General features: G+C 41.2%; 2 protein-coding genes, 2 long non-coding RNA genes and 3 other non-coding genes across 17 annotated transcripts in view; 1 reads left to right on the top strand and 6 right to left on the bottom strand.

The window, feature by feature from the left end:
* The window catches only part of clasp1a (cytoplasmic linker associated protein 1a), a 113,839-nt gene extending 105,810 nt beyond the window's left edge, over window positions 1–8,029 (bottom strand). For 6 of the 11 annotated variants that reach the window (XM_071206991.1, XM_034110698.2, XM_071206993.1 and 3 more), the window contains exon 1: window positions 7,471–8,028. In XM_071206991.1, the coding sequence (XP_071063092.1) occupies window positions 7,471–7,668 (198 nt within the window). In that variant the 5' untranslated portion in view covers window positions 7,669–8,028. Of the gene's footprint in view, window positions 1–7,470 lie in introns of all 11 variants that reach the window. The other 5 variants (XM_034110700.2, XM_034110702.2, XM_071206996.1 and 2 more) reach the window with 2 other exon arrangements.
* A 3,974-nt stretch (window positions 8,030–12,003) lies between these two features.
* On the bottom strand, window positions 12,004–16,635 carry nifk (nucleolar protein interacting with the FHA domain of MKI67). Its single transcript, XM_034110694.2, has 6 exons — window positions 16,389–16,635; window positions 15,441–15,569; window positions 14,899–15,007; window positions 14,132–14,343; window positions 13,856–13,918; window positions 12,004–12,539 (listed from the first exon to the last, which is right to left on the bottom strand). The coding sequence occupies exons 1-6, from the start codon at window positions 16,509–16,511 to the stop codon at window positions 12,354–12,356; spliced, it is 822 nt and encodes a 273-aa protein (XP_033966585.1). The 5' UTR covers window positions 16,512–16,635; the 3' UTR covers window positions 12,004–12,353.
* Window positions 13,682–13,811, bottom strand: LOC117467155 (small nucleolar RNA ACA64). The gene has a single exon (XR_004554359.1). It is a non-coding gene; the product is annotated as a small nucleolar RNA ACA64 (small nucleolar RNA).
* LOC117467154 (small nucleolar RNA ACA64) lies at window positions 14,646–14,774 on the bottom strand. Its single transcript, XR_004554358.1, has one exon. It is a non-coding gene; the product is annotated as a small nucleolar RNA ACA64 (small nucleolar RNA).
* On the bottom strand, window positions 15,147–15,275 carry LOC117467153 (small nucleolar RNA ACA64). The gene has a single exon (XR_004554357.1). It is a non-coding gene; the product is annotated as a small nucleolar RNA ACA64 (small nucleolar RNA).
* A 2,505-nt stretch (window positions 16,636–19,140) lies between the features above and the next one.
* On the bottom strand, window positions 19,141–20,354 carry LOC117466299 (uncharacterized). The gene is made up of 3 exons (XR_011645185.1): window positions 20,184–20,354; window positions 19,742–19,833; window positions 19,141–19,360 (listed from the first exon to the last, which is right to left on the bottom strand). It is a non-coding gene; the product is annotated as an uncharacterized lncRNA (long non-coding RNA).
* A 4,581-nt stretch (window positions 20,355–24,935) lies between these two features.
* On the top strand, window positions 24,936–26,611 carry LOC139435980 (uncharacterized). The gene is made up of 3 exons (XR_011645187.1): window positions 24,936–25,335; window positions 26,017–26,110; window positions 26,465–26,611. It is a non-coding gene; the product is annotated as an uncharacterized lncRNA (long non-coding RNA).
* The last annotated feature ends 580 nt before the right edge of the window (window positions 26,612–27,191 follow it).

The following is a 27,191-nucleotide window of genomic DNA, read 5'->3' as shown; positions in this document are numbered from 1 at the left end:
GGAGAAAGTGTGTGTGTGCCACCATGATTCAGCTAGTGACAACATCACATGAAAGTCATCCCGACAGCTTGACAAACTGAGCTTAGTTTATGCTGAAGACAGACATCGCCTGGGTCCAGGTCCAGGTCCAGGTCCAGGTCCAGGGCCTCTGTGTGTGCAGCAAAACCCTTTATACAGCAAACTCATAGGAAGGAATAGCATTACCATCCTATCTAAAACCATACCAGGAGGCGTGTGGCGCGGTGGGTAGAGCGTTGGTGTTGGGATCAGGGGGTCACAGGTTCAAACCCCACTGCAGTCAGCATGTCGTTGTGTCCCTGAGACTCTTCACCCCAAATGGCTCCTGTGGGGATTGCCCACTCTATTGAGTATGTAAGTCGCTTTGGATAAAAGCGTCTAACATGTAATACCATGCTCAGAAACGAGCAGTGGAGCCTAAGCAGGAAATGCACCAAGGCACGGACAATGGCTCCCCAAAGACACTCCTCCAGTCTGCATATGAGAAACACAGGCTTGAGCATATTTCACAGACAGCGTTAGCTGACCTGAATGATAGGAGAGAGACTGTGAGCATGCTAGGTTCCTAATGCATCTGAAACAAAGGCAGAAACTGAACTCATGCCTGGTAATCAAGAAATAGAAATGTCTAGTTACCAGTGTTGGGACTAACACGTTACAAAGTAACCCGTTATTTTTGGCAGTAACTTGTACTCTAACGCATTACTTTTTAAATTCAGTAACTCAGTTACCGTTACTACGTGGTGCGTTACTCCGTTACTGCGTTAGTTTTTTTATATAGTCAACAGCCAGGCGAACAGAGATGAGAACTGTACTTAAGTACAGTACTTGAGTAAATGTACTTACGGCCCGTCCACACAGCGGCGTGCGTTGACGCTTGCCGGCGGGCATGTCTGACACTCGACCAACAACCAATCACATGAATCTCCCAGCGGTTTGATTGGCTAGAGCTTGTACTGGCATATGATTCGATTGGCTTCTGCCGAGGCGTCAAAAGTTGAACATTGCTCAACTTTTGCAGCGAGCCACGCCAGCAACGCTCTGCGTCTCTTCCCACGATGCAGTTCGTCTAAAAGTGACGTCACCCCATTCAAAGTGAATGGGCAGAAGCGTTGGAAGCTTCAACGCACGCCGCTGTGTGGACGGGCCGTTAGATACTTCCTGTGTCACATGCAGAGACGCGCTGTGGCCGTGTTTGTGTTGTTTACTAACAAGACTATCATGGCGGCGGTGGCGGAGCTCAAGTCTAGTTTCTCCACCTGGAGATATTCCCACTATTTCACTTTTGTCGAGCACAAAGAAACTAACGTTTTAGTTAAATGTAAGTTGTGTCCTGGCGGGTCAAAGAGCCTATCTACTGCCCAAACCAGTCATTCAAATCTCTTAAAACATCTGCAAAAACAACATGCTGGGACGAAGCTAGTAGCTAAGACCACAGAGACTCAGCCGACGCCACTCCACCTCCACCTGCACCGAAGCAACAGCGGCTGGATTTTAACCAAGGGACTGCTAGCCAGGGGAAAGTCGATAAAGCCATTGCACGGTATGTTGTACACATGCAGGCTATCGCTACAGTGGAGTCACCCGCTTTCAGGGAGCTAGTTAGCATGATAGCATGTCCGGGCGGCACACGGCATATGGGACGGAAAACTTTTTCCAACTACCTGGAGAAAGAATATACAAACATGGAAAGCCAGCTAATATCGATGCAATCCAGATTGCATATAATGCATTTATAATATATATATTGTATATTGTATATATATTTATATATAATGCAGTTGATCAACAGATTGTATTATTCTCCAATGCAATAACAGTACTGAAATGAAGGCTCTAAGGGCATTAATATAATGGGAGCCCTTTTTTAAGTAACTAAAACGTTACTTTTCACAGTAACGTATTACTTTTTGGTGTAAGTAATCAGTAAAGTAACTGAGTTACTTTTGAAATGAAGTAACTAGTAATGGTAACTAGTTACTGGTTTTCATGCTAGTTACTCATCAGGACAAGAGCTTTCAAACACATATTGAATAGGGCACACTCTGCCTGTCAGTATCTGCCCAGACACGGCTGAGCATTACAGTTGGTACCAGGCTGTCTGAGCAATCAGTTCAGGGCTCCTCCACCCGGGGGAACTGCTCCCCCTCTCTATTGATTAAGTCAGTAATCCTCAGCTCCCAGGCTCGTCCCTGCACAGGGAGAGGGGGAGACGGAGATGAAGGAGGGGAGAGTTGATGTGATGGATGGATACTGACAAGAACTGGTAGCCTGGAGGTGGGAAAGGGAAAGGGATGAAGTACACTGCACATGTCTGGTTACTCGGGTGTGGGGATGACCCCACAGCCCCAGTAACCAGACATCAGCACTGTGAGTTATATGTAGACTTGCAATGCATTGTCTGACCAATCCATTAGTTGATCAACAGAAAAAGCACTTGGTAAATGATGGATGAATCGTTAAGTATGTTTACATGCAACAAGGACATTTCTTTGGATAAAGGCTTGAAAGGACACGTTTAAAAAGACCTTTGACGATGAGAAACTGGGATGGAGATGGCTCACTATCTATGAACCAAACGATAAATCAAGTCATCTGGAAGATAATCAGCAACTTCATCGATCAATAGAATGGCTAGAATGGGTCAATCAAATGTCATGTGTTGTTCTTGCTTTTCAAATGAAAGTGCCCTAAACTCCACAATCCTTTTCAAGTACTAGTACTTTTGCTTTGGTTAGTTAGCCGTTATACAATGGACGACCCTCTTCCACCTTTCCTTCATTATTATGATTCCTTAATGATCATTTCTTAATCAGAATTCTAAGGTGGGCGTAGCCTGCTGTGTTACTTTCATATGTTGTGATACATTTTACAATATGTGTATGTTTGTATGTATGTTTTTCTTTTAAAACAAAAAAACTATAAGAAGAAAATGCCAAAAAAGAACGATAATGTGGGCGGGGTCGGTGGTATTGCAGATAAGGATGAAGCAACAGAGCAGACAGCGAACACTTGATACGTCCAGGAGGGTTGAGCATGCAGAATGAACAGATACACCCAGACTGCTCCAGAACATCTACAACCACCATCACAGAGGGTGTTTCTCAATGTCGAGTACGCTTGCTTGGTAGCACATGTCTTCCGAGTCACTTGCTTCAGAAGCGAGGCAAGAATACTTCCTGGCATTCGGAAAACGAAGAGTGGAACTGCCTTTGGTTTGACAGATCCGCTTCACTCTGACTGATCTACTGCATGTATTATGGTTTGAAGATGACCAATAACAGACAAGTAAGCTTTCCTGTGTTCAACTTGGGACTCACGGAGAATTTGCAGAGAGAGGTTACTGTGGGCTATGGTGTTGTCACGATACCAACATTTTGGTTTCGATACCGACACCAAATCAAGAATTGCAATTCTGATTCTTTTTCGATACTTTTCTTTTATTATTTTCATGATAAATAAAATTGTAGTTTATCTGTTAAGTGTTTTCTTACAACATGGTCTCTTCTTTATACTTGAGTTTATGTGATTTCTTTGATAGTTAACTTTATATTTTATTAACATGTAATAGTACAGTAATATAAATAATTATTGACAACATGTACATTGCAGATGTTAGCCACATTGGTAAGTTAGCTAAAAAGGTAGTATATTAGACAGTTAGCATTGCCATTAATTGCCTCGTCAAACTACGAAAACGTTGTTGTCACAAGATAAATTACACTTGTTTGACTTAGATTTGAGGGCATGGGCTGAGCCTGATGTAATTATGTTATCTATCACATTCGCTAACCTGTCTGTCTTTACATTCTTTAAACAGCTCTGGATTGATGTCTATGGTTGGCTCCCTTGGTTTGCAGGGATCTAAAACATGTCTGACAGACAGGCCTCGTGGTGTCCGTAGGCTTGCCCTCACTGTCAGAGATATCGCTCAAATACTTCCACATTTCACTTCTGGCGTCTTTTTTGTCAACAAGGCGAGGCCAGCGGCAGTTGCACTCCCACTTGCAGCTTCTCGTTTTCTCACATGCTCTGGCAGCTAGCGCGTGCACAAGAGAGGGGAGGGACTTAGAGCGTGCTTGAGAGGGGCAGGACTTAGAGCGTGCTTGAGAGGGGAGGCCCTTAGAGCGCGCTTGAGAGGGGAGGGACTTAGAGCGTGCTTGAGAGGGGAGGCACTTAGAGTGCGCTTGAGAGGGGAGGGACTTAGAGCGAGCTTGAGAGGGGAGGGACTTAGAGCGTGCTTGAGAGGGGAGGCACTTAGAGCGTGCTTGAGAGGGGAGGGACTTAGAGCATGCTTGAGAGGGGAGGCACTTAGAGCGCGCTTGAGAGGGGAGGGACTTAGAGCGTGCTTGAGAGGGGCGGGACTCAGAGCGTGCTTGAGAGGGGAGGCACTTAGAGCGTGCTTGAGAGGGGAGGGACTTAGAGCGTGCTTGAGAGGGGAGGCACTTAGAGTGCGCTTGAGAGGGGCGGGACTTAGAGCGTGCTTGAGAGGGGCGGGACTTAGAGCGTGCTTGAGAGGGAGGGACTGCAGGCACGGCTGCAGTGCAGGGAGTGGAAGCGGAGCGCTGAACACACACGGCTCTTATTAAAACGGCGCTTTCTCACCGGAGTACTTTTCCCCGTCATTCTTAAAGTACCGATACTAATAAAACGGAGGAATCGTAACGTTTTTAACGGCAGAGTATCGCGGTACCTTTCAAGTATTGGTACACCGTGCAACACTAGTGGGTTACCAAGGGCACATGACACTAACACACATTAGTATACTGTCAGTCAACATATGCAAACAAAGTGTAATGCTAACCGTCCACCCTGTGCACCTAGGCTTTGAATCACCGCTTCAGACACAGTACATGAGTTGCTGTAGAAACATCATTTTGTTCAAGGACAAATGGAATACTTTTGTTATAGACCTAAACGTATTTGTATTGTTAGCATGAGGAAGTGTTGAACCCCTTCTGGGAAGAGATATACAAGGAAGAGTACGCCTCCTCTGAGAATGTGGGACCTTCACTCGACCTGTCAGCTCAGCAGTATGACAGTACAACCATCCAGTGTTTGTTATCCAGGTATGTGCAGCAAGGAAAGCCTCGGACTGGCCTCTGAACTGTAGGTAAGAAGAGTGTAACACGCTATGAAGAACTTTCTTTAAACAGTTGCTTGGTATCAGACGCATCCGCTCAAAGCACCATTTATGGTGAATGAATTCATCACCCCCTCTCTCAAACTAAATAGTTCCCACTTTAGTTGCCAAGTGATCAGCTATGCCTATGCCAGTTTCCCAGGTTTCACTTTTTTTTTGTATTAAAATAATAATTTGTGTTACTGTATGTTCAATAAAGGTGTATTTTTTGCTAAATCTTGAGACATTGCCACTATATGTACTGGCAGGGCCGGTAAGTGATGAAAGTGGGGCATGCTGGCTTATCAGGCGCCCGCAGCTCACAGCCAAAGTGCGAGCATGGGAGCGAGGGAGGGAGAGAGAGAGGGCGCACCGGTACCGGCGCTGTTGTTATTATAATCTGGTGCTAGCTGCGCTAACAGACATAAGAAGTAGATGTTTCTACAACCAGGGTGGAGGAGAGCTCTCCGGTCAGACTGAGAGGCTCAGTGAGGTAAAGGACTCTGAGTGTTTAGATAGTTCACTTTAGTCTAAGCTATCTCAGTGGCTCTCAAACAAATATGTGTTTACAAATTATGTAAACACATATTTCCAAGGCACTCCTTTACAATTATTAGGATAAATAAAAACAGGTTTGAAACCATTCCAATGTATTCTATAGGACGTAAACCAAAAATATTTTTTAAAGTTGGTGAGATACAAAAATATGCATAAATTAATAAATGTTATGGTAAAATAAGATATGAATGAACAACAAAAATAAAATAACTTATAAGTTACATTTATTTGTTATTGGCTATGGTAGGTTATTGGTTATGTTCACATACTTATTTGATTATTAAAATGTAAACCGATCTTTTTCAAGGCCAGAGATACGTTTGGCTCAATGTAAGTAGCTGTGTCTGCAACCCAAAGTAATAACTCTGATGGTTTGGACCTTCCAGTACCTGGAGGTGTAACCAGGCCAGATCTAGAGCAGTGCGACACATATGGTACTTGAAGCACACACAAAGTACCATGCCCATTACAACATGGCGTCACAGCAGTGAGAGTGCAGAGAGAAAAGCCGTGATGAGCCACAGTATGTAGGGCACTGGGGGCAGGCTGGGCTTTGTTCAGACAGATATCTCTGATGTGTTCGGCCCACTCAGAGCAACAGCAGCATATCCTGACATTAAATCAGAGCTTTAGAAAACACTATGTTCTAACAGAGAGAGCAACCTGTGGCCGGGGCACTGGAAGAACGGCTGGTGTTTTCACAGCCAGGGTCAGGGTAAATGTTGCCCTAGATTCAAATCCAAAATAAAGCACAATCAATCAGAGAAGAAGAATGTGGGCCTGCTCTAGAGCACAGGGAAATAATAATGTCATGTGCCTTTCCATGAGAACATGTTTGCTTTTGTTGCACACAGGGTCACACAAACTGAACAACTGGAGATTGCTGCTTCAACAAACAGCCATTATATGACCGTACAATGATATGGAAGTGCAGTCCAAACAAAGACAAGAATTCTGCTAAAATCTTACACTTCAGCAAAGATGTTTTCAAGTTGCTGTATTTCATTCCAACGCATATTATGTGGAGAAAGCTGCCATGTTCTGCCCTGCTGAAAACAGACCACATCTTACTGACTGATATACGTATCAACTGAAGGCATAGCAACAATTCAAACGGCGGAACTGAGTTGTCAATTAGAAGGATAAGAAGTTGACCAAGAGAGCTTGGTGCTGTACTTCCGTGTAAATCAGAATGCAAATGCGTGGTCCATGCTTTTGGCTCAGTGAAGGAGAAAGTAGAGTAGCAGCAGGTGTGTGGGAAGCTATACAGTGGTGCAGTGAGGACGCAGTTCTTAGGCCGACCCGCCGTCTAGGGCTCCTTCCAACAAAAGGATTAAGGAAGTAAGATCTTTGGCAAATGCGCGTTTATGATACTTACACGTTTTATTTAGCAGGAAACTTGTCACATATTAACAGTAACACCACTTTTTATCATTTTTGATGGATAAATGCAATCGCTTACATTAAGCTCTTTACAAAATCAATCGTGGCTGCGTTATTCAACAGGGTGACGTTTAGCAGTCTCATTCAGCCACTTGTTAGCAACCTCTGTTTTGATGACACATAGAAGCTCCAGTGGTAATTACTCACGTAGTTTACGTTTTAGAAAAAAACATGAAAATCTCTTTCTAAATCTAAATGTCAGGCATCTAACTAAAACCATGTTGACATTGAAGGAACCAATAGAGGTCAAATGCTGACTCATTCCCAGGTCTTAGGACTCCTTCCTTTACCTGTCCATTGTGTACTACCTCCATGTCAGTGCAGCTCACCTTGAAGTTGCTGCAGTTGACCCAGGTGCTGGCGATGCCGTCGATCATCTTGTCCAGCCCTGTCTGGTCCTGCTCCAGGTCATGGGACTTCTCCTTGTCCAGAATATAATCAATGACCTCCTGCCCCACCTGCAGCCGGCGGCCCATGTCCTTCTGCAGGACCTGGGTCAGGCAGTTCTCCATGCTGGGCTCCATCATGCTCTTCTGGGATAACCAACCCCTCAGTCTGCCTGACAAGGTGACTGACTGACTAAGTGACTGACTGACTTAGTGACTAACTGACTGACTGACTGACTGACTGACTGACTGACTGACTAAGTGACTGACTGACTTAGTGACTGACTGACTAAGTGACTGACTGACTAAGTGACTGACTGACTGACTGACTAAGTGACTGACTGACTTAGTGACTGACTGACTTAGTGACTGACTGACTAAGTGACTGACTGACTAAGTGACTGACTGACTTAGTGACTGGCTGACTGACTGACTGACTAAGTGACTGACTGACTTAGTGACTGACTGACTGACTGACTGACTGACTGACTGACTAAGTGACTGACTGACTGACTAAGTGACTGACTGACTTAGTGACTGACTGACTTAGTGACTGACTGACTAAGTGACTGACTGACTAAGTGACTGACTGACTTAGTGACTGACTGACTGACTAAGTGACTGACTGACTTAGTGACTGACTGACTTAGTGACTGACTGACTTAGTGACTAAGTGACTGACTGACTTAGTGACTGACTGACTGACTAAGTGACTGACTGACTGACTGACTAAGTGACTGACTGACTTAGTGACTGACTGACTGACTGACTGACTGACTAAGTGACTGACTGACTTAGTGACTGACTGACTCAGTGACTGACTGACTTAGTGACTGACTGACTGACTGACTGACTGACTGACTGACTAAGTGACTGACTGACTTAGTGACTGACTGACTGACTGACTGACTTAGTGACTGACTGACTGACTGACTTAGTGACTGACTGACTGACTGACTGACTGACTGACTAAGTGACTGACTGACTTAGTGACTGACTGACTGACTGACTGACTGACTGACTGACTGACTGACTGACTGACTGACTGACTGACTGACTGACTGACTGACTGACTGACTGACTGACTGACTGACTAAGTGACTGACTGACTGACTTAGTGACTGACTTAGTGACTGACTGACTTAGTGACTGACTGACTAAGTGACTGACTGACTGACTGACTGACTGACTAAGTGACTGACTGACTAAGTGACTGACTGACTAAGTGACTGACTGACTGACTGACTGACTGACTAAGTGACTGACTGACTGACTGACTGGCTACCAGCAATCGTCCACTGCTCAAAGCAGTGGGATTGACAGCTAAACAAAAAGAGCCCCAGTTAACCACTGTCCGGCTGGGTGACCCGGAAAAGGGACAACAAATAAATCAGCAAGGGTACACAGTCTGCTTGTATTTGTATCCCCGAGGACAGGCCTCGTCTTTGTGCCAAGTGCTAGCTAGCTAGCTAGCGAGCTAGTGGCCGTGCCCTAGGGATGGATGGAGCAGGGCTTGGGGAATGGCAGCAATGCAGCATGTGTGTGTCTGGACAGCAGCTGGGGAAAGTGTCCTACTCCCTCCCACTTGGCTTTTTCTCCCCTCTTTTCTCTCTTTGACGAGTCGGAGCCAAACCGCTATAGCAGGGGTAGAAGAGGTGGTTTTGGAGAGCAGTGTGCAAGGCAGCAAATGGAGATGGATGGAGAGGGCTGGTTTAGAGCTCCATGTCTTGTCCCGGGATCTGCCCTGGAGAGCCCTAGTGGGGCAGAAAGGACAGGGGACATTACATTCATTAGGAAGTCCCTTCATTATTGATTACTCCTGGAACAATTCATCACTCATTTTATTTCCCAGCGTTAAGCACAAAGTGTTATAAAAGGGAACCCCGTGTTATACATGATATCGCCAAAGGTATATGGACTCTTCTTGTCCACAACAGAAATGATATTCTACAATAACAGTAAGTAGTATGGACTAAAAAGCCACACAGTACCAGACACTGATGAGTTATAGCCAGCGCTGCTCAAATAACACAGATCCTTTCTGGAATATAATCAAACATTAAAGGGAAATTAACATTCCAAAACAAAATGACCAGTCAAATCAACACTCTGTATTAATCCCACAACCAAACAACACTCCTAAATCTCTGACAGCCCACTGCCACTGTAGAAACACAGGGCGGAGAGGCGTCAGCGGCAAAGACACAAGGAGGTTACTGTTTACTTGCTCCAGTTCCAAACGGCTCGATCATAAGCTCACTGCACTTCTTCTCTTGAAATAACCCCAGGCCTTTTGTGTAGCGACATTATCTAAGCAGAAAGGAGTGCTTCATCAACCTCCATCAGATGAGGGCCTCTGTCCGGGAGCTGAGAGTCAGAGCTGCACGCTTGAAGCAGTTACACAGGCTACATTCACCAAACTATCACCTTCTTTGAGACATAACTCATTTGTTCTTTTCGTGCAATCATATTGTTGAAACAATAATTGGTGTTAGAAGTTTCCCTTTCAATGAGTTAGCAACAATAGTTGTGTTGAATGTATTTGTTATTCATTAGCAAAGACAACAAAGATACACGTTGCGGGGAGACGCAGTACAACCACATGGAATGTACATAGGGACTATTAATGAGTCTTTTTCATTTGTTTATTTCTATAAAGTGTGTTGTCCCTTTCTTTCTTGACATATGTTTGTGTATGTGGAAAAGAAGGAAACAAATGTCTTGTTATCGTTGAAAATAAATATGTTATAATGCTACATGTAATAAAGGAAATGACGTATTGGGCATGTAGCTGAAGATGTTGTACATCACTGTGTGCAATGATGACAGTGTGAGAGTAGAGCAGCACAATGTGGACACCATAACTTGTTATTATGATGACTGATATTGCAATGACAATATAATTCACAATATTAAAGGGAATTTTTATTATAACATCATTATTGTCGATATCATTACAAGATATATGACTGAAAATGGTATGTATGTGTACTGTGTGCTCTAATACATGTTCCTAACAATGTAATAGGTCCATATTTATGAATCTCTAACTGCCAACATGTATTTCCCCTAACATTGATTATAATCCTCTTGTCCAATATGAACCAGACCTACTCTCTCATCCTGGTCACACAATGCTTGGTGTCTATATTGCCACGCGCACACGCACACCTTTTTTTTATACAACGCTAGCTAAGCTCCTGCTAGCTCACAACCTGACCATCACTGCTAGCGGTGCCAACCCGAAGGAGCGCAGTGACAGCTACATACTGCTAACGCTAAACAAAAGCTTGCCCTGTCATTCTCCCCTGTGGCTCTGAAACATTCATTTTCTTTGTTTTTCTCTAACTCATTTAGCCAGCCTTTCTACTGTAGCAGACAGTAGGTGTGTACTGTCTGTGAGGAATCAAAGCTAAAGCTAGCCCCTAGCGAAGCCCTTCCTTTCAATGAAACGTCAGTTCAGACAGGCAGCACAAAGAGGAGAAAAGGTGACAAGGAGGCGAGGTGTGCTCACAACGTTCATTTTTCTACTTACCATATCCTGCTTAGACGCCGCGGTGTGTTGGGGCATACAGCTCGTTTGTCTTACTGTACATATACAGTGTACGGCCTGAAATCTCTTCTGTCTTTCTCTTTCTCTCACTCACTCTCTCCACCCGGAATGCTGCCTGCAGGACAAGAATGGGATCGTCGTGCGCATGCGCAGTGGATACAGGGATGATGTTGGCACTTGTCGCATGGCAATGCAAAAAGATCCTGTCGATGTCATGGATGTGAATAACTGACCTCTAGCGACACCTACTGGACATGTGTCTCTAAATGTAATACGATACAATGGAAGTTTCCACAAAAAAAGCCTAACTGTTGCATAGATAAAAGCCAAATAGCAGTGGTGGAATGTAACCAAGTACTTTTATGATATGACTGTACTTTTCAGTCGTACATCTATTTTTATGTTTACATTTTTACTTTCAGGTGACACCTTTTGTGTCCAGTGAAAGCATGTTGCCATTTGGGTTGATTTGGAATGTTTGTGATGAACTGAAGGATAAGGAGATCCTTTTATGTGTTGAGAATTGTCCTTGAATTGAAGCTTAATAAAATCTTCAGAGCAGCTGTTTTTCTGAGAAACTTGAGGAGTTGACTTTCTAAAACATGGTTTCCATAGCACAGCAAGAAAGATCAATTTACTGCACAATCCATACTTCACTTTAAGAAAATGTTGCCTATCATACATGCATACTTTGGCTCAAGGTTTCCAATGCAGTACTATAAACGGTAAGTACATTTTCAGTTAGGTATTAGTATTTTTACTGTAGTAAAGGATCTTAATACTTTTCCTACACTGGATACAAGTAAGCAGAACAATGAGCAGCAAATGGACTCATCCATCATTCTGCACATGCTCTTCCTGCTGCATTAAAAGGCTTATAGCAGTGCCCTTGTGTATGCAAGTGCAGAAGGACTGCTCCAGAGTACATTATTACATCATTTATTTTTAAAGATCATAGTTTACATATTACAAATTGAACCACGCTTCTAGACAAGTGTGCATAAAGCAAACAGAAAAGTATTTGCCCTGTAAGGCATAGGAAAGTCCTTTCACAACTGTCCATTACCCAGGCTCATGTGACCATGCTGCAGGCCCCTCCATTGGTCACTCTGATGTAATACCAATTATAATGGTGGAACCCTTCATGCGAACGCCTTTCTCTCATGTATGGTGACTTCCACATACTGAAAGACGGACTATGACATCTGATCACAGTACAAAGATGATCCTGATGTATAGAGCCAGAGAACCAAGTCCACAGTGACGGAGCACGTCACTCTGCCTTCTCTTCAGCAGGCTCCTCGCTCTCAGAGTCCTCATGCTCTTCCTCTGAGGATGAGCCCTCCTCGTCTTTGTCTACAGCCGGCATCCTAATGACGATCTCGTCATCTGCATCATCGTCGTTGAACGTGGACTTCCTCCTCTCCAGGACGGAGGGGGTGCACACGGGGGTGGCGTCCTGAAATGGGAGAGGAACTCATTAGCATAAAAGTGACCCTGCATTAGCCTAATCACATGTTGGAGACAAAGACATTTCCATGGGTGCTTCTCTGTTGAATAGAATGAATGAATGAACCCAGCTCACACTGTCCCCTCCTCGCAGCAGCGAGCCGCGCAACGTCCCCCCCAACACGGCACCCAGACCCCACGCAGCATTCTCATCTGTTTGTCATTACTGGTGTCATTTCCTGGTTGCTAACGCCATGGTAACACATAATCACTGATGTTCCGCTGTAACGGTGGTGGACTCATCAGAACAGAGTGGGCGAGCTGACCAATCAGAACACACTGGGCTCACAGGGAGGGGGGTGGGGGGGTTAGGAGCTCCAACAAGCCGTTTAGGACAGAGTGAATACACATGATATACAGAGATGCTGTGAGAAACCAGTGAACAATGTAAATCTGTTCTAGTAGACCTCAACAATAGAATTATGATCAGTAGAAATGGCCATGACATGGGACCTTTATATTCATAAAATATGGATAGTTTGATATATTCAAAGTTTTTCAACAAAGCCGTTTCATTATCGTATATCGTGCTCTATCTGTATGGAGATGTGTGTTCTCTCTCTGCGCAGAAAGCAATTGGAAACGTTTTATTTGACTCAGCACCGGCGTCGTTGCTGAACAATAGGCTCATCGACAACAGTGGATTTCAGCATGGGAAAGGCGGCATGAGTGTGGAACCGAATGAAAAAAGATGGGTTTTTTCCTGTAGCGCTCCTGCGGCACTAAGCGCGCTGTAGGCGGATACAGACCGGATCATATGAACGGAGAGATTTCAAATGGCTGCCATCTACCCGCACTGCCCTGGCAATGGACCTATTAGCCCCCCCGATGCAGCATATATATTGATGTCCACATCTCTTTCTTTCCGCCATTACATTTTTCTGCTGGATGAATTGGATTTTGCTGAATGATGTCTTTGCTATTGTTAGTATTCTTCTTAAGTCGAGTCCTGCTGTTTGACTTCTCCTGAACATCTCTTATGTTTTCATTATCTGGATGTAAGGCAGTGTGTAGTGTGTGCAATACATGAATACAATAACAAGATGCTCTTTCTGGTAGAGAGGGGAACTTTGATTTCACAGAGTTCATACAGTATGTTGGTACAAGGGTTTTATCACACAGTCACCAGGAGACATGCAATAAGCTTAAATGCACCACAGTACTGTAGGCACAGTTATCTGAACCCAGATCACTGTTACACCTGGGTTCATTTTCAGACTGTGCCACTGTAATGTTCTTAGAATATAATATTAGTGTCAGCCTTACATTACTAAGCGTAGAGGCATCCAGGGAATCGGAGGACTTTTTCTTCTTAGGCACCTGGGCAGCCTGGAAAAGAAAGAGAGAACACTGAAGGTTAACATGATGCCAACACATGTATGGACACTAGAAGGGTAGCTCTACAATGATGTACAGATTTGACTCTTAACAGAAAATGTCCGGTCAGTTCTGGGCCGGTATTAAATGAGTACTTTTACTTTACAAGCTAAGAGAAATACAAAATAACAAGCATAAGTTACTATGCCAATCTTAAACACTCACAAATCCAGGGAAGTCGTAGTCGATGCCATGTGCTGCGATTCTCTTGCGGAGCTTTGCTTCTTTCCGCAGCAGTTTGTCCTTCATCTTGGTGACCTCCTCCTCTGTGTGCGTCTTGTTGTAGCGCGATACAGCAGGCAATGAGGGCTTTTTAAATACCTTCTGAGAGCCAACAAACATCTTCTCATGCACCTTCTCTGGGGGCACCACGTGACCTGCCAAGCAACAACATACAATTTACATTCACCGTGTGTACATTGGAAAAAGCGCAAGAGATAATATCTTTACTGTAAAGAGATCTTGAAAAAAATAAAAAGAACATTTCATACTATAATTCCAGATTGACATTTGACCAGCATGGCAACGACATGATCTACTAGGTACATCCTAACCGACTCCAACACGGGTGAACACAATTTAAGAGTTTCCCAGCACACATATTCATCAAAGCCAATCGGACTTCCTATTTTCAAATTGATTTCCTTGGAATGATTAAATACTGTCGATTATTCAAAGCTTTTGTTGGCACATGGGTTTTATCGCTCTGCCAATGTATGAGCAGGAAATAAGCTTCATGTGCCGGACACTTTAGGCTCAGTTATCTGACCTCAGGTCACCGTTTCACCGGAGATCATTTTCAGACCGAGCCAACATTCTGCAACTTCAAACTCTAAAATGTCATTCAGCAAACTGAGAGAATCTAAAAGAATGGAGGTCCACCATCTCAATCATGCTGGTCATTTTAAGAATTGTACATGAGCAATACTCACATTTGATGAGTCTCTCTCCCATGAGGTAATTGTTCATGGTCTCTGCAACAATTTTGGCAACTTCATCACAATCAAACTCGATGAACGCATAGCCTTTGCTGCCACCTGTCTGAGATAAGCAGACGAGCGAGAGGTGAATATCACAGCAATAGTTTCACAGCATTCACATACTTTAGATCAAGGCCAGTGGGCGTATCTTGGAGATGCGTTTCCATTTACCGATTCAATATTGGAGATAAATGCAAAGCTTTTGTTGGCACATGGGTTTTATCGCTCTGCCAATGTATGAGCAGGAAATAAGCTTCATGTGCCGGACACTGTAGGCTCAGTTATCTGATCTCAGGTCACTGTTTGACCTGAGATCATTTTCAGACCGAGCCAACATTCTGCAGCAAACACTCCTGTCAGACAACATCTCAAACAACAAACATAGCAGATAAACCTCTAAACATAAGTTACCAATCTTAAAAATATCTTGTGAATGCTCAATAAATAAAATGCCCTGAATCAGACTTTGTGTTTGTACTTTTCATCCGTTTTACCTTTTTACTCCTGGACAGCCGCAGCCTCAGGACTTTCCCGAACTGTTCGAAGTAAGGTTTGAGCTGAGGCTCGAACAGCCCGTGAGGAAGGTGACCCACATAAACCACTCCAGGGGCCAAATGGCTCTCCTGTAGACAAAAACATACATATGAATGATATAATAAAATAAACAAGAGGGCAAAGATACTAATTGTTAGAAATCAACATTTCTACACGTGTAGTCAGTTTGCCTCTTTCAAAATACCCAGAAAAAAGACACTCAAATGGATGACAAATACTTATTTTTCTCTTGCGTGAGTGGGGATTATTATATAATACAACCATATTTCATCAACTCTGTTGTTCCAAAATAAATATATCTGTATACATCAATATCTTTTTTTGGAGGAAGTGACATTGTGTGTCATGTTGACATTTTGACTAATGTATTCAAACGCTTTAAGTCAAAAATAAAAATCATACATGTTTTTTTGTATTCTGTATAGTATTGATATAGTCATATCATGTAGGAGCTCATTATAGCTTTGGAGCCGAATAACCCTTTGTAACATATTTAGAATGTTTAGGAAGGGCCGAAGAGTAGTGTTTCTGCTTCTGCATTTATCAAAATGTGGGACCTCGTCCAAACATGAGGCCTAATGTTACTATGAAGCCATCTTATACAAGAAATACTAACAACTTTCGCAGTGCCGGACTTAATGTGTGCTACATAACGAAGAAGCAATTATGAAACACATGTATCTAAAACAGCACCATCAATACTGTTTAAACATGGTAAAAGAGCCAACGTCAGTTCCATAGCGGAAATATTAAATTAGGGCACAACTTTATCCCACGGGTACGAAATGTGTCGTAACACCTGTTACATGTAAATGGAATTAGACAGTGTAGAGTGAAGGAGCCACAGCAGCCTCGTGTCAGCAGGGCCACGGCTCCTCGGAACCCACCTTGCTGGATTTGTTCTTCTTCGCCTCCTGCACCTTCTTCTTGAACTCGGACTCTTGTTTGGGATTCAGAGCCAGCAGCTGTTTGGCGGGCTTTGGAGCCGTTTCTGCTTTAGTTTCAGTCATTTCTAATAATCAAAGATACCACACATATGATGTGGAATAAAAACAACTCCGTCAGTCTGCTCTCTGTGAACCACGTTGGTGTCCTCATCCGCTGGCCCATGTGGTAACACCCAACGAGAGGGCAGGATGGTCTGCCTGTGGTATGTTCAGTGTGAGCCGGGCGCAGCGCTCTCTACTGGTGAGGAGGACCAACTCTGATTAAACAGCAGCAGTCAGTACAACTGGACGGATACCTGATATCTGTTATGCTACGCACGAAATTATTTATTTATTTATGAATCAATGGCTTGTGGTGACCACCTATTAATACACTGGGACATAATTCATACATGGAACTACAGTTGGGGCCATTGTGCCTACATGGACATGTTATGTGTGTTTACTATATATGTGCCCTCCTGACTTCACTCTCTTCTTCCCGGACTGCAACCGGACAACATGACCTTAGCTGCTCTCAAATAAAGTTCCCGTTTGCACCTTCATTACACGAGAGGGGTCTGCCTGCAGACCTCCACTCTCAGGACAGTTCCGGTGCAGACCTCCACTCTCAGGACAACTCCACCATAGATATATATAAACACTAGATCAGGGGTCTTCAACTAAAATGCAACGAGGTCCAGTTAGAGAAAATCTCCCCATGCAAAGGTCCGGAACATCAAAATGTCTAAGTTGCTTCATGAATTAGTGTGATATATATTGAAGTGACCTGTAGCTTTATCAACGTCTGCATGTAATCAACCATGCCAATCAAATAAAGAAAGTACAATTCAAAAACAACAATATTTATTGTCAATTAACATTACTTAAATACTGTGGATATGTGTAATGTTTAAATATTGAAGTTAAATGCATCAATGTAGTGCACTTTGAGAGCAACATTAAGAGATCTATGGATACATCTTTCAACACCCATATGAAACAGAACTGTAGCATATTTTCCTTTTTGGATATTTTACAAATCACTCCCCTTTTAAACTCTATTCTTGTTATTTTTAACAACTTTTTTGTTGCTGTCATATAGTATTTTATACCTGTTTTTCATTTAGTCTCATTAATAACTATAATGATCATATCAAGGTGTGCCTTAACCTCACTGAGCTGAGGTTATTTGAGCCTCTCAGGAGATAGCTCTCTTCCACCTGGTTGTAGAAAAGCTCTTTAAATTCGTTAGCATAGCTAGCTAACCAGATGCTAATAACAACAGATCGCCACTGTGCTTACAACTAAAGACACAGCCACGCAAACACTGCGGCATGTGTACGGCTCCTTATGGGTACTGCAATATTTTAAGGGCTGGAGCAGCGTTCCGGTGCTCAGCACTCCTTTCAGACGAGACATATACCACGTGAAGACACGTTACGCTTGTGTTGTGTTCATGAACCTGTCCTTGGCCAGGAAAAACAGGTACTCACTTGTTTAATTATTTTTGCGGTCTAGATTTCTTCTTCTTTTTTGAAGTGAGAAGTTGTCCGTCTGTCGGACTGACTCACTCCCCCCCCCACCCCCAAAACGAAAACTCTTCGGTTCTCCACGAATTACACAAGTCACCAAAATCAGTGTTAAAAAAGCGGGAGGCGCCGAAAAATCCCCTATTAATGTATTGATTATAGCTCCGGGTCTGTATAGGTCGGCGTCTGGGTCCGGATCCGGACCGCGGTCCGCCTGTTGCCGACCCCTGCACTAGATGGTGTCACTACCCGATCCATAGATATATATAAACACTAGATGGCTCACACGCGCTGCTGGTCAATGGAGACCGACGTTGCCACTTGGCCGCCATCTTGCTACAGGCAGTTCTCTCATTCATAACATTATGGTTTACTATTTAAATAACCATAGCTTGCTCAATTTTCAAAAGGTTTGGTTTTTTCTAAACATCAAAGATGTAGTTATGATACTGCATACTTATAATCATGGACTTTCATATGAAAATAACATTAATCAGATAAAGCAATAGCTATACACACACACAAGGTATTTATATTAAATATTTGCCGGTGTATATATTTCCATTTATTTTATTATATTGTTAATATTTCAAATAAATTATAAAATTAAAATACATTTATATTTTATATATAAAAATCGGTCTCGTGTTACCACTCTGTAAGGCAAGAGTTGTTAATTTAGCAATGCCTTAGCTTTAAGAACAGGGACACAACTAATGACAATAGCATATGTTGGTATATTATTTAGATATTCACACCTTTATCAGAAGAACCAAACCAACATAAAATGTGCTCACAGACAGGCCAGTTCTGTCTAATTTATCACAATTATTTTTGACATGAGATCTTCATATCATCCTAGTTTTGTATTTAGTTTCTAGATTTGTAAACAAATCCAGAACCTTTGAAATATGTTATTGAAAAAAGACCAAGAATAATATAAACTGTACCATGTGTCCTTTTGTGTCCTTCTGTAGTCCATTTGTGGTTTGTCTTGACTCACCCCGGCTGATATATCACAAAATCCACTCTTTAAATTGTTCCCTATATTGCCCCTATGCAATATAGGGAACAATTTAAACATAAACTATCCTATGTGTCCTTGGGTGTTATGAAAGGCGGCCCCCCAAAATAAATGTATTATTATTATTAAGAAGAACACATGGCACACCAACAATCAATCACCGTCCAGCCTCAGCTTTGGTATTCTTTCACAACCATGTTATGGGTTTATTAGACTGAGCAAACATAAACATATGTGGGGAACATAGTGCTGCGTCTCCTGCCAGCTCCTCACTCCTGAAGTGCTCACTGCAGAGCAGTGTCCTGTCACAGGAAACAAAACCGTCCCTTCTTTGGGCGAGTTCCCACTGCCTCCTCCTCTCTTTGGTTTTGGGAAACCTTAAAAACATGAGAAAGGTAGCCAGATATATAAATTATTGTCAACATGTTCCTCCCTTCTTTCCTTTAACATTAAGGGTAGGACAAAAATACACACCGAAATTATCATATTTTTGGTATGTATGCATGTATGTATAGCCTACTTTAAGAATAAGACAACCACACTAAGAGTAATAAAAAAGGTGTCCAATAGAAACATTAAATAATTGTGTAAAGAAATGGTAACAACATATTCTAAAGAGGCTGGGTCAACAACAATCTTGCAATACTATTATCTCACATAGCCCCACTGATCCTGTGTAGCAGGACTTGTAATGTACATACATCCACTAAGTAATTAACGATTATCCTAATTGTAGTCATAATATTGTCATATCTTACACGTGAAAGGTGATCCCACGGGTTCTTGTTTCCAGACTGCGGTGATTAGAGCATCCGTAGGCTGCACAAAAGTCCGGCATAGTCAGGTACTTCTGTAAACACAAAGCCAGCAAATTCCTGTATCATAATGCAAGATGTTTTTAACAAGCCAAACCACTTGGAAGAAATCATGTGTAACTTAAGTTGTGTTGAAAGAAAGAGCAGTTCTGCCTCTCCCACTGGTGGAGTTGTGGGTCAACTTTGTAATACTAGGTCTCACTGACAGCCTCTTGTTATTAGCCAGCTAATAAATACAACCATATACACAAAGAAAAGCTGCAATGTCAACATGTCCAAGCATCCTGTATCATAGCCATGCTAATCATGTTTATAATAAACCAAACCGTTTGTAAATCAGTCAAGATTTCAGTGAGTTAAGAGTATTTTTGTGCAGATCACTCACCTGACAACAGCTACCATAACGCGAATCAGAGTAACTGTTGACTGTAGCAAGATGGCGGCCGGTCAGCTACGCTGGAAAATCTCCCATGAGCCATCTAGTGTTTATATATATCTATGACCCGATCCGTCACCCTACCCGATCGGTTCTGCGCATGTGCGAGATGGTCCGGAAGTCCGGACGGCAACACCAGATGGACACTTGACACAGTGGCTTTTAGCAAAGCTCAAAAAGAAAAACCGAGAGAGATGAGTTATTGTTATTACAATGTGACTTCACTATTATTTAACAACTCTTTTTATTGGGTTCTTTTATTTGGGGTTAAGTACATTGTCAGAATAAGTGAGAAATAGATTTAACTTCTGTTAGACAGCTATCATACTGAATAAATATTTACTGTGAATGTATGCAAAAATGTATGGCATATGGCTGTCTAACAGAAGTTAAATTCATTCCTCACTTATTCTGACAATGTACTTAACCCCAAATAAAAGAACCCAATAAAAAGAGTTGTTAAATAATAGTGAAGTCACATTGTAATAACAATAACTCATCTCTCTCGAGTTTTCTTTTTGAGCTTTGCTAAAAGCCACTGTGTCAAGTGTCCATCTGGTGTTGCCGTCCGGAGTTGTCCAACATGGCGGACCCTCTCGCACATGCGCAGAACCGATCGGGCAGGGTGACGGATCGGGTAGTGACACCCATAGATATATATAAACACTAGATTTTTCGGTGAGGATATCATCAACTTATCAACATAAGTGCAAGACATCCATTCACAATAAGACAAAAAAAATACATCCAATAAGAGCCAGGGGGAGAGAAAAAAGCATAAAGGCACAAAAACATTTGAGAGGCATTAAGCTTACTTAAAATAATAACCATTTGGAAATGTCATTGCAAATCTTTATAGACATGTTACAAGATTGTATTTTCCTAAGGGACAGAAAAAAGTACTTGAACTCATTTATGAAACAGTGAAAGGAGGGCTTGCCTCCTCTCCATTTACTACAATGTAAATGATATTTACCCAAAATAATAATTATATTTACCAAATCAGATATGGGAGAATCCAAATTATCCATATAATATAAAATGTGATATATTTTGAAGGCCGGAATGTTTGTTAATTTAAGTAACAACCAATCTCTCACATTCGAACAAAACAATTTGGAAAAAGGGCATGAGAAAAATAAATGTTCCAACGATTCATCAGATAGATTACAAAAGGAACATGGTTCCACTTCAAATTTAAATCTTGAATTTAAAAAAGTAGAAACCGGGTAGATTTTATGAACAATTTTAAAATGAGTTTCTTTTGCTTTAGGAGAAATAGGCCATTTTATAAAATAAGTGAGAGCTTTTTCCATTACAGATAAAGTGTCTAAATCGGTCCCTTGTGGAAATAAGCCTCTGTTCAAATTGTGAAAAAAGTGGGATTTCAAAGAAGCATTAATAGATTTGTTATTCTTAAGAGTATCGCCAATAAATTCCAAATTAGGTAAAACTGATACAACATTTGAGTACAGTAAAGTATTATGAATCATTTCAATAAGTGGTAGAGGAATTGCTTTACAGATTTTGTTATAATCTTTAGCAGTACACGTTATATTGTATTTCGTTGAAAAAGCCAAAACATCTAGCAGTTTACCATTGCAATCTAGTAAATCACTAACAAACAAAATACCCCTCTCATACCAATCACTCCTAAACAAGGATTTTCTGTTTATAATAATCACTCTATTGTTCCATAAAGTAGATCCATGAGGAGAAAAATTGTGGGTAAATATCATTTTCCAATAATGAAGTATCTGCTTATGAAAATTTGACAATTTGGTCGGAATCTTATTAACCTCAAAATCACATTTTAAAAGAAAATCAAACCCTCCTAGACGTTTAAATATGGCCTTTGGAATATGGAACCACATGGATTCTGGCTGGGACAAAAAAGCTTTCAACCATTTTATTTTAATTGTTCCAATCATTGATTCAAAGTCTAAAGCTTTAATTCCGCCTTTATCATATTCTTTAACAAGCTGTGACTTTTTAATGTAGTGAGTTTTATTTCTCCACAAGAATTGGAAAATAATTGAGTTGGTTTTTTTAATATTGTCCGAAGAGACAAAACATGAGTGGCATGGATAAATCAGTCTAGATATACCTTCTGCTTTAGTAAGAAGAACTCTGCCAAAAATAGTAAGATCTCTAGTTAACCAACGACTGAGAGATTTCTTCATATCTGTGATACGGTTACAAATATTAAGATCTTCTCTCCTGATATAATTTTTAGATAATGTTATTCCTAAATATTTCACTTCAGGTACCACTCTAATAGAGTCAATAACGGAATCATCACATGAATGGATAGGGAGTAATTCACATTTTGAAAGATTAAGAGATAACCCTGATGCTTTTGAAAAAATTGAAATTGTGTTAAGAGTTTCCTTTACCATGGATTTATTCTTTAGGAAAATGGATGTGTCATCCGCGAATTGACTAATTTAAAATTCTTTGTCAAAGAGGGTAATGCCTAATATTTTGTGATTCTTTATAATAAGCGTTGTTAAAACTTGGGTGGTCAGAATAAATAATTTTGGGGAAATAGGGCAACCCTGTCGAATACCACGTAAAACCTTAAACCTAGGGCTCATTCCAGGGTTCAAAGATACAGAACTATCTATGTCCGAATAGAGCATCCTAATTATGTTGCAGAAATGTTCACCAAAACCCAGAAATGTTAGAGTTTCCATTAAAAAGGAATGTTCAACAGTATCAAAAGCCTTATAAAAATCCAGAAATAATACGAGACCTTCAGTATCAATAAACTCCTGGTAATCGAGCATATCCAGTATCAGTCTGGTATGGTTATGAATACTTCTGCCCTTAATAAAGGCTGATTGACATTCATCTACTAGTTGATTCAGACCTGAGTTTAACCTGTTAGCATAAACATGTGCTAACAGTTTGTAATCATTACATAGTAGGGTAATAGGTCTCCAATTATCCAACAAAAGATTATTTTTATTTGGTTTTGGAATTAAGGTAATAAGGCCATGTTTCATGGTTGGCGAAAGGTTTCCTGCTGAAATGCAATCTGTGAAAGCCTTATAAAGCATTTTTCGCACATCTGCCCAAAAATATTTGTAGAACTCTATGGTTATACCGTCCAGCCCTGGTGATTTGCCACCAGACATTTGCAGTAATGCACTATCTAATTCTTCAACTTTTAGTCGATCGTCCATATACTGTTTAAAAGGATCATCTATTGTCTTTTTGAATTCTGTAATTTTACTAAAAAAGTTATCACAGTTTTCTTTAGAAAACTTTGAGTTATATAAATTGCTATAAAAAAGTCTAATTTCTTCGTTTATCTGGTCTTGATTTTCAATAGTGACATTAACACTCAGTTTTGTGATTTTCTTTTTCACTTGTCTTTGCTTTTCAAGATTGAAGAAATAAGAAGTGTTTTTCTCTCCTTGCTCAATCCATCGGGCTCTCGAACGAATAAAAGCGCCCTTAGCTTTTTCCAAATACATATTGTCTAATTGAGTTTGTAAATTGTTCAGTTTAATTTGCTCATCCAATGATAACTCAGCTTTAAGGCATAAATTATTAATTTCACTTGTCATCTCTTGTTGTTTTTGTTTCTTTAATCTAGAGGAGTATTTACTGGAATTTATCGCAATCTGTCTCACACTAAATTTAAACCATTCCCATTTACTGAGAGATGACATATCCAAAGCCAGAGATTCTTTTATCAGTTGTTTGATCTTTTTACAAAAATCTGCATTCTCCAAAAAACTATTATTGAATTTCCATATAGGTTTAAGATTGGGACTGAAGTTGCATTGTAAAAAGGACAAAGAGATGACACAGTGATCAGTCAGAGGTGATGCTGAAATGTCACACTTTGAGACATTATCAGTTAAACTAGTAGAGATTAACCAATAATCGAGCCTAGAACACTGACCATTGTTAGAAGAGTTAAACCAGGTATATTGTGACTTTGAGGGATTATTTATTCTCCCAACATCAGTTAAATTAAGTTTAGAGGCCAAGTGAATAATAGAATCATTACAATTATGACAATGTCCCCTTAAAGGAAGACGATCCAACCACTCATCAGGAACTACATTAAAATCCCCTCCGATTATAATCTTATCAGTCATATAAAGTAATTTCCATTCCTCTAATTTTTGGCACAAGATTGAAAGAAAATTATTGTTTTTAATCTTTCTGTTATATCCATAAACACACACCAGTATGTAATTAGTCCCATTAACATCAGTCACAACCATTAGCCAATGACCGTTTGTATCACTCCTGTGGTCAATTATATTTCCAGGTAACCTGTTAAATAAAATCATCACTCCAGCCGAATGTGATGTTCCATGGCTGAAAAAAAATGTTGTCTCCCCATTGTACTTTCCAGAACTTAGTATCTGCCTCTGCAGAATGAGTTTCTTGCAGAAAAACACAATTTGCCTTTTGTTCCTTACAAAAAAGAAAAATTGCCTTACGTTTCACATTGTTTTTTAGCCCCCTAGCATTTAAGGATATGAACGATAACATTGAAAGAGCAAAGATAGAAACCTTAAGAAAATGCGCAAAGGAATGCTATATCGATGCGCAGGAGTGAGTAACGTAGCCCTTAACAAACATATTTAGTGCAATAGCTCACAACATTTTGAATATAACCTGAGACATGTCCAATCCTAAAAACATAAAAATAAACACTGAAAACTTCAGCATACCTACTGAGGACCGAAAACCTGCTCCCTGTCTCTCCAGTTAATTACTGCGGTGTTTTTCACGGTATTCCGGGTCCACTCTTTTGTTGTCAATCAGCGCGAAGCCTTCCTTCAGAAAAGCTCTCTTCCCCTTTTTCCTGGCTTCTTGGACCAGTGGCCAAAGCTTGGAGCGAGCCTCCCGGTCCTCCTTGGAGAAATCCTCTTTGAAACGAATGTGCATCTCGCTGCAGACTCTCGCATCTTTGGACTTTTTCCAGATCTCGTCACGAACAGTCCTCATCCCGAACTGAATGGTGATTGACCTCGGTGTGTTGTTGGAAGTAGCTGCATTACCCTTCATACCCAGCCGATGGACAGTGTCTACTGAGTCACGCAGCTTTTCCACAGACAGCGGAACAACTCTTGTGAGCATCCCGATCACAGCTTCTCTTGTGTTTTCTCCTTCTTTTTCAGGCAGACCATTCATCCTCAGATTCCACCTCCGTTTGTAGCGGGCTTGCTCCTCGCCAGACTTACGTAGTAAAGTGTTATCTTTCAGAAGATCATCAAACTTTTTCTGAAGAGCAGAAATGTCTTTCTTATTTTCTTTAGCTGCTTCAGTGCGTTTTTCAAACTTTTTTAACAGCTCTGTCTGTTCATCCATTTTTCCGGATAAGACTTGTATTGCCTGGAGAATGGTGCTGCTGCTATCCTCTGCCATTTGTGTTTCGCCATGAACCTTTGATTTCTTTGGATTCGGTCCTTTAGTTGGTGTGTGGTCCCAATTTATTTTGTGTCCCTTAGAGTTGTCCGCTTCCATGTCCTCAATATCCGAGTCGTCACACGCCTCATGGAGAACTTTTAAGTTGTAATCGTGGTCGGTCATGCTAGCAGGCACTTTATGTCAAAAGTGTTGGTAACTGAAGAGTTAAAGTAAATTGTGATTATTTCTATAATAACTTAAAGTGTATCATGAATAAGCTATTGCCTGTCAGTTTTGCAGTCAAGGACTCAAATCTAAACTTTTTTTACGAGCCTGCAACGTTGCTGCTTCTCACTCAGCCATCTTGAAAGTTTTATTTTTTTATTTTTTTTATAAACACTAGATGGCTCATGGGAGATTTTCCAGCGTAGCTGACTGGCCGCCATCTTGCTACAGTCAACAGTTACTCTGATTCGCGTTATGGTAGCTGTTGTAAGGTGAGTGATCTGCACAAAAATACTCTTAACTCGCTGAAATCTTGACTGATTTACAAACGGTTTGGTTTATTATAAACATTATTAGCATGGCTATGATACAGGATGCTTGGACATGTTGAAATTGCAGCTTTTCTTTGTGTATGTGGTTGTATTTATTAGCTGGCTAATAACAAGAGGCTGTCAGTGAGACCTATTATTACAAAGTTCACCCAGCAACTTTACACCAGTGGGAGAGGCAGAACTGCTCTTTCTTTTCAACATAACTTAAGTTACACATGATTTCTTCCAAGTGGTTTGGCTTGTTAAAAACATCTTGCATTATGATACAGGAATTTGCTGGCTTTGTGTTTACAGAAATACCTGACTATGCCGGACTTTTGTGCAGCCTACGGATGCTCCAATCGCCGCTGTCTGCAAACAAGAACCCGTGGGATCACCACATATGTTTATGTTTGCTCAGTCTAATAAACCCATAACATGGTTGTGAAAGAATACCAAAGCTGAGGCTGGACGATGATTGATTGTTAGTGTGCCATGTGTCACTGTGTGTCTTATTGGTTTTGTGGTATACTGTATTTTATTTTATTGTGTGCAAGACACATTTAAAACAAATAACCTTGAACCTTGAAGCCCCATCTCTCCCCACCTGCTCCTGCTTCCTACATCCCCTCCACACCACACCAAGTTGTTCTTCTTAATAATAATAATACATTTATGTTGGGGGGCCGCCTTTCATAACACCCAAGGACACCTTACAGGGGCATAGGGCAATATAGGGAACAATTTAAACAGTGGATGTTGTGATATATCAGCCGGGGTGAGTCAAGACAAACCACAAATGGACTACAGAAGGACATATGGTACAGTTTATATTATTCTTGGTCTTTTTTCAATAACATATTTCAAAGGTTCTGGATTTGTTTACAAATCTAGAAACTAAATACAAAACTAGGATGATATGAAGATCTCATGTCAAAAATAATTGTGATAAATTAGACAGAACTGGCCTGTCTGTGAGCACATTTTGTGTTGGTTTGGTTCTTCTGATAAAGGTGTGAATATCTAAATAATATACCAACAT

Source organism: Pseudochaenichthys georgianus, chromosome 21 (assembly GCF_902827115.2).
Source record: "Pseudochaenichthys georgianus chromosome 21, fPseGeo1.2, whole genome shotgun sequence".
Taxonomy (NCBI): Eukaryota; Metazoa; Chordata; class Actinopteri; order Perciformes; family Channichthyidae; genus Pseudochaenichthys; species Pseudochaenichthys georgianus.
This window is presented reverse-complemented; position numbering and strand designations above follow the sequence as displayed.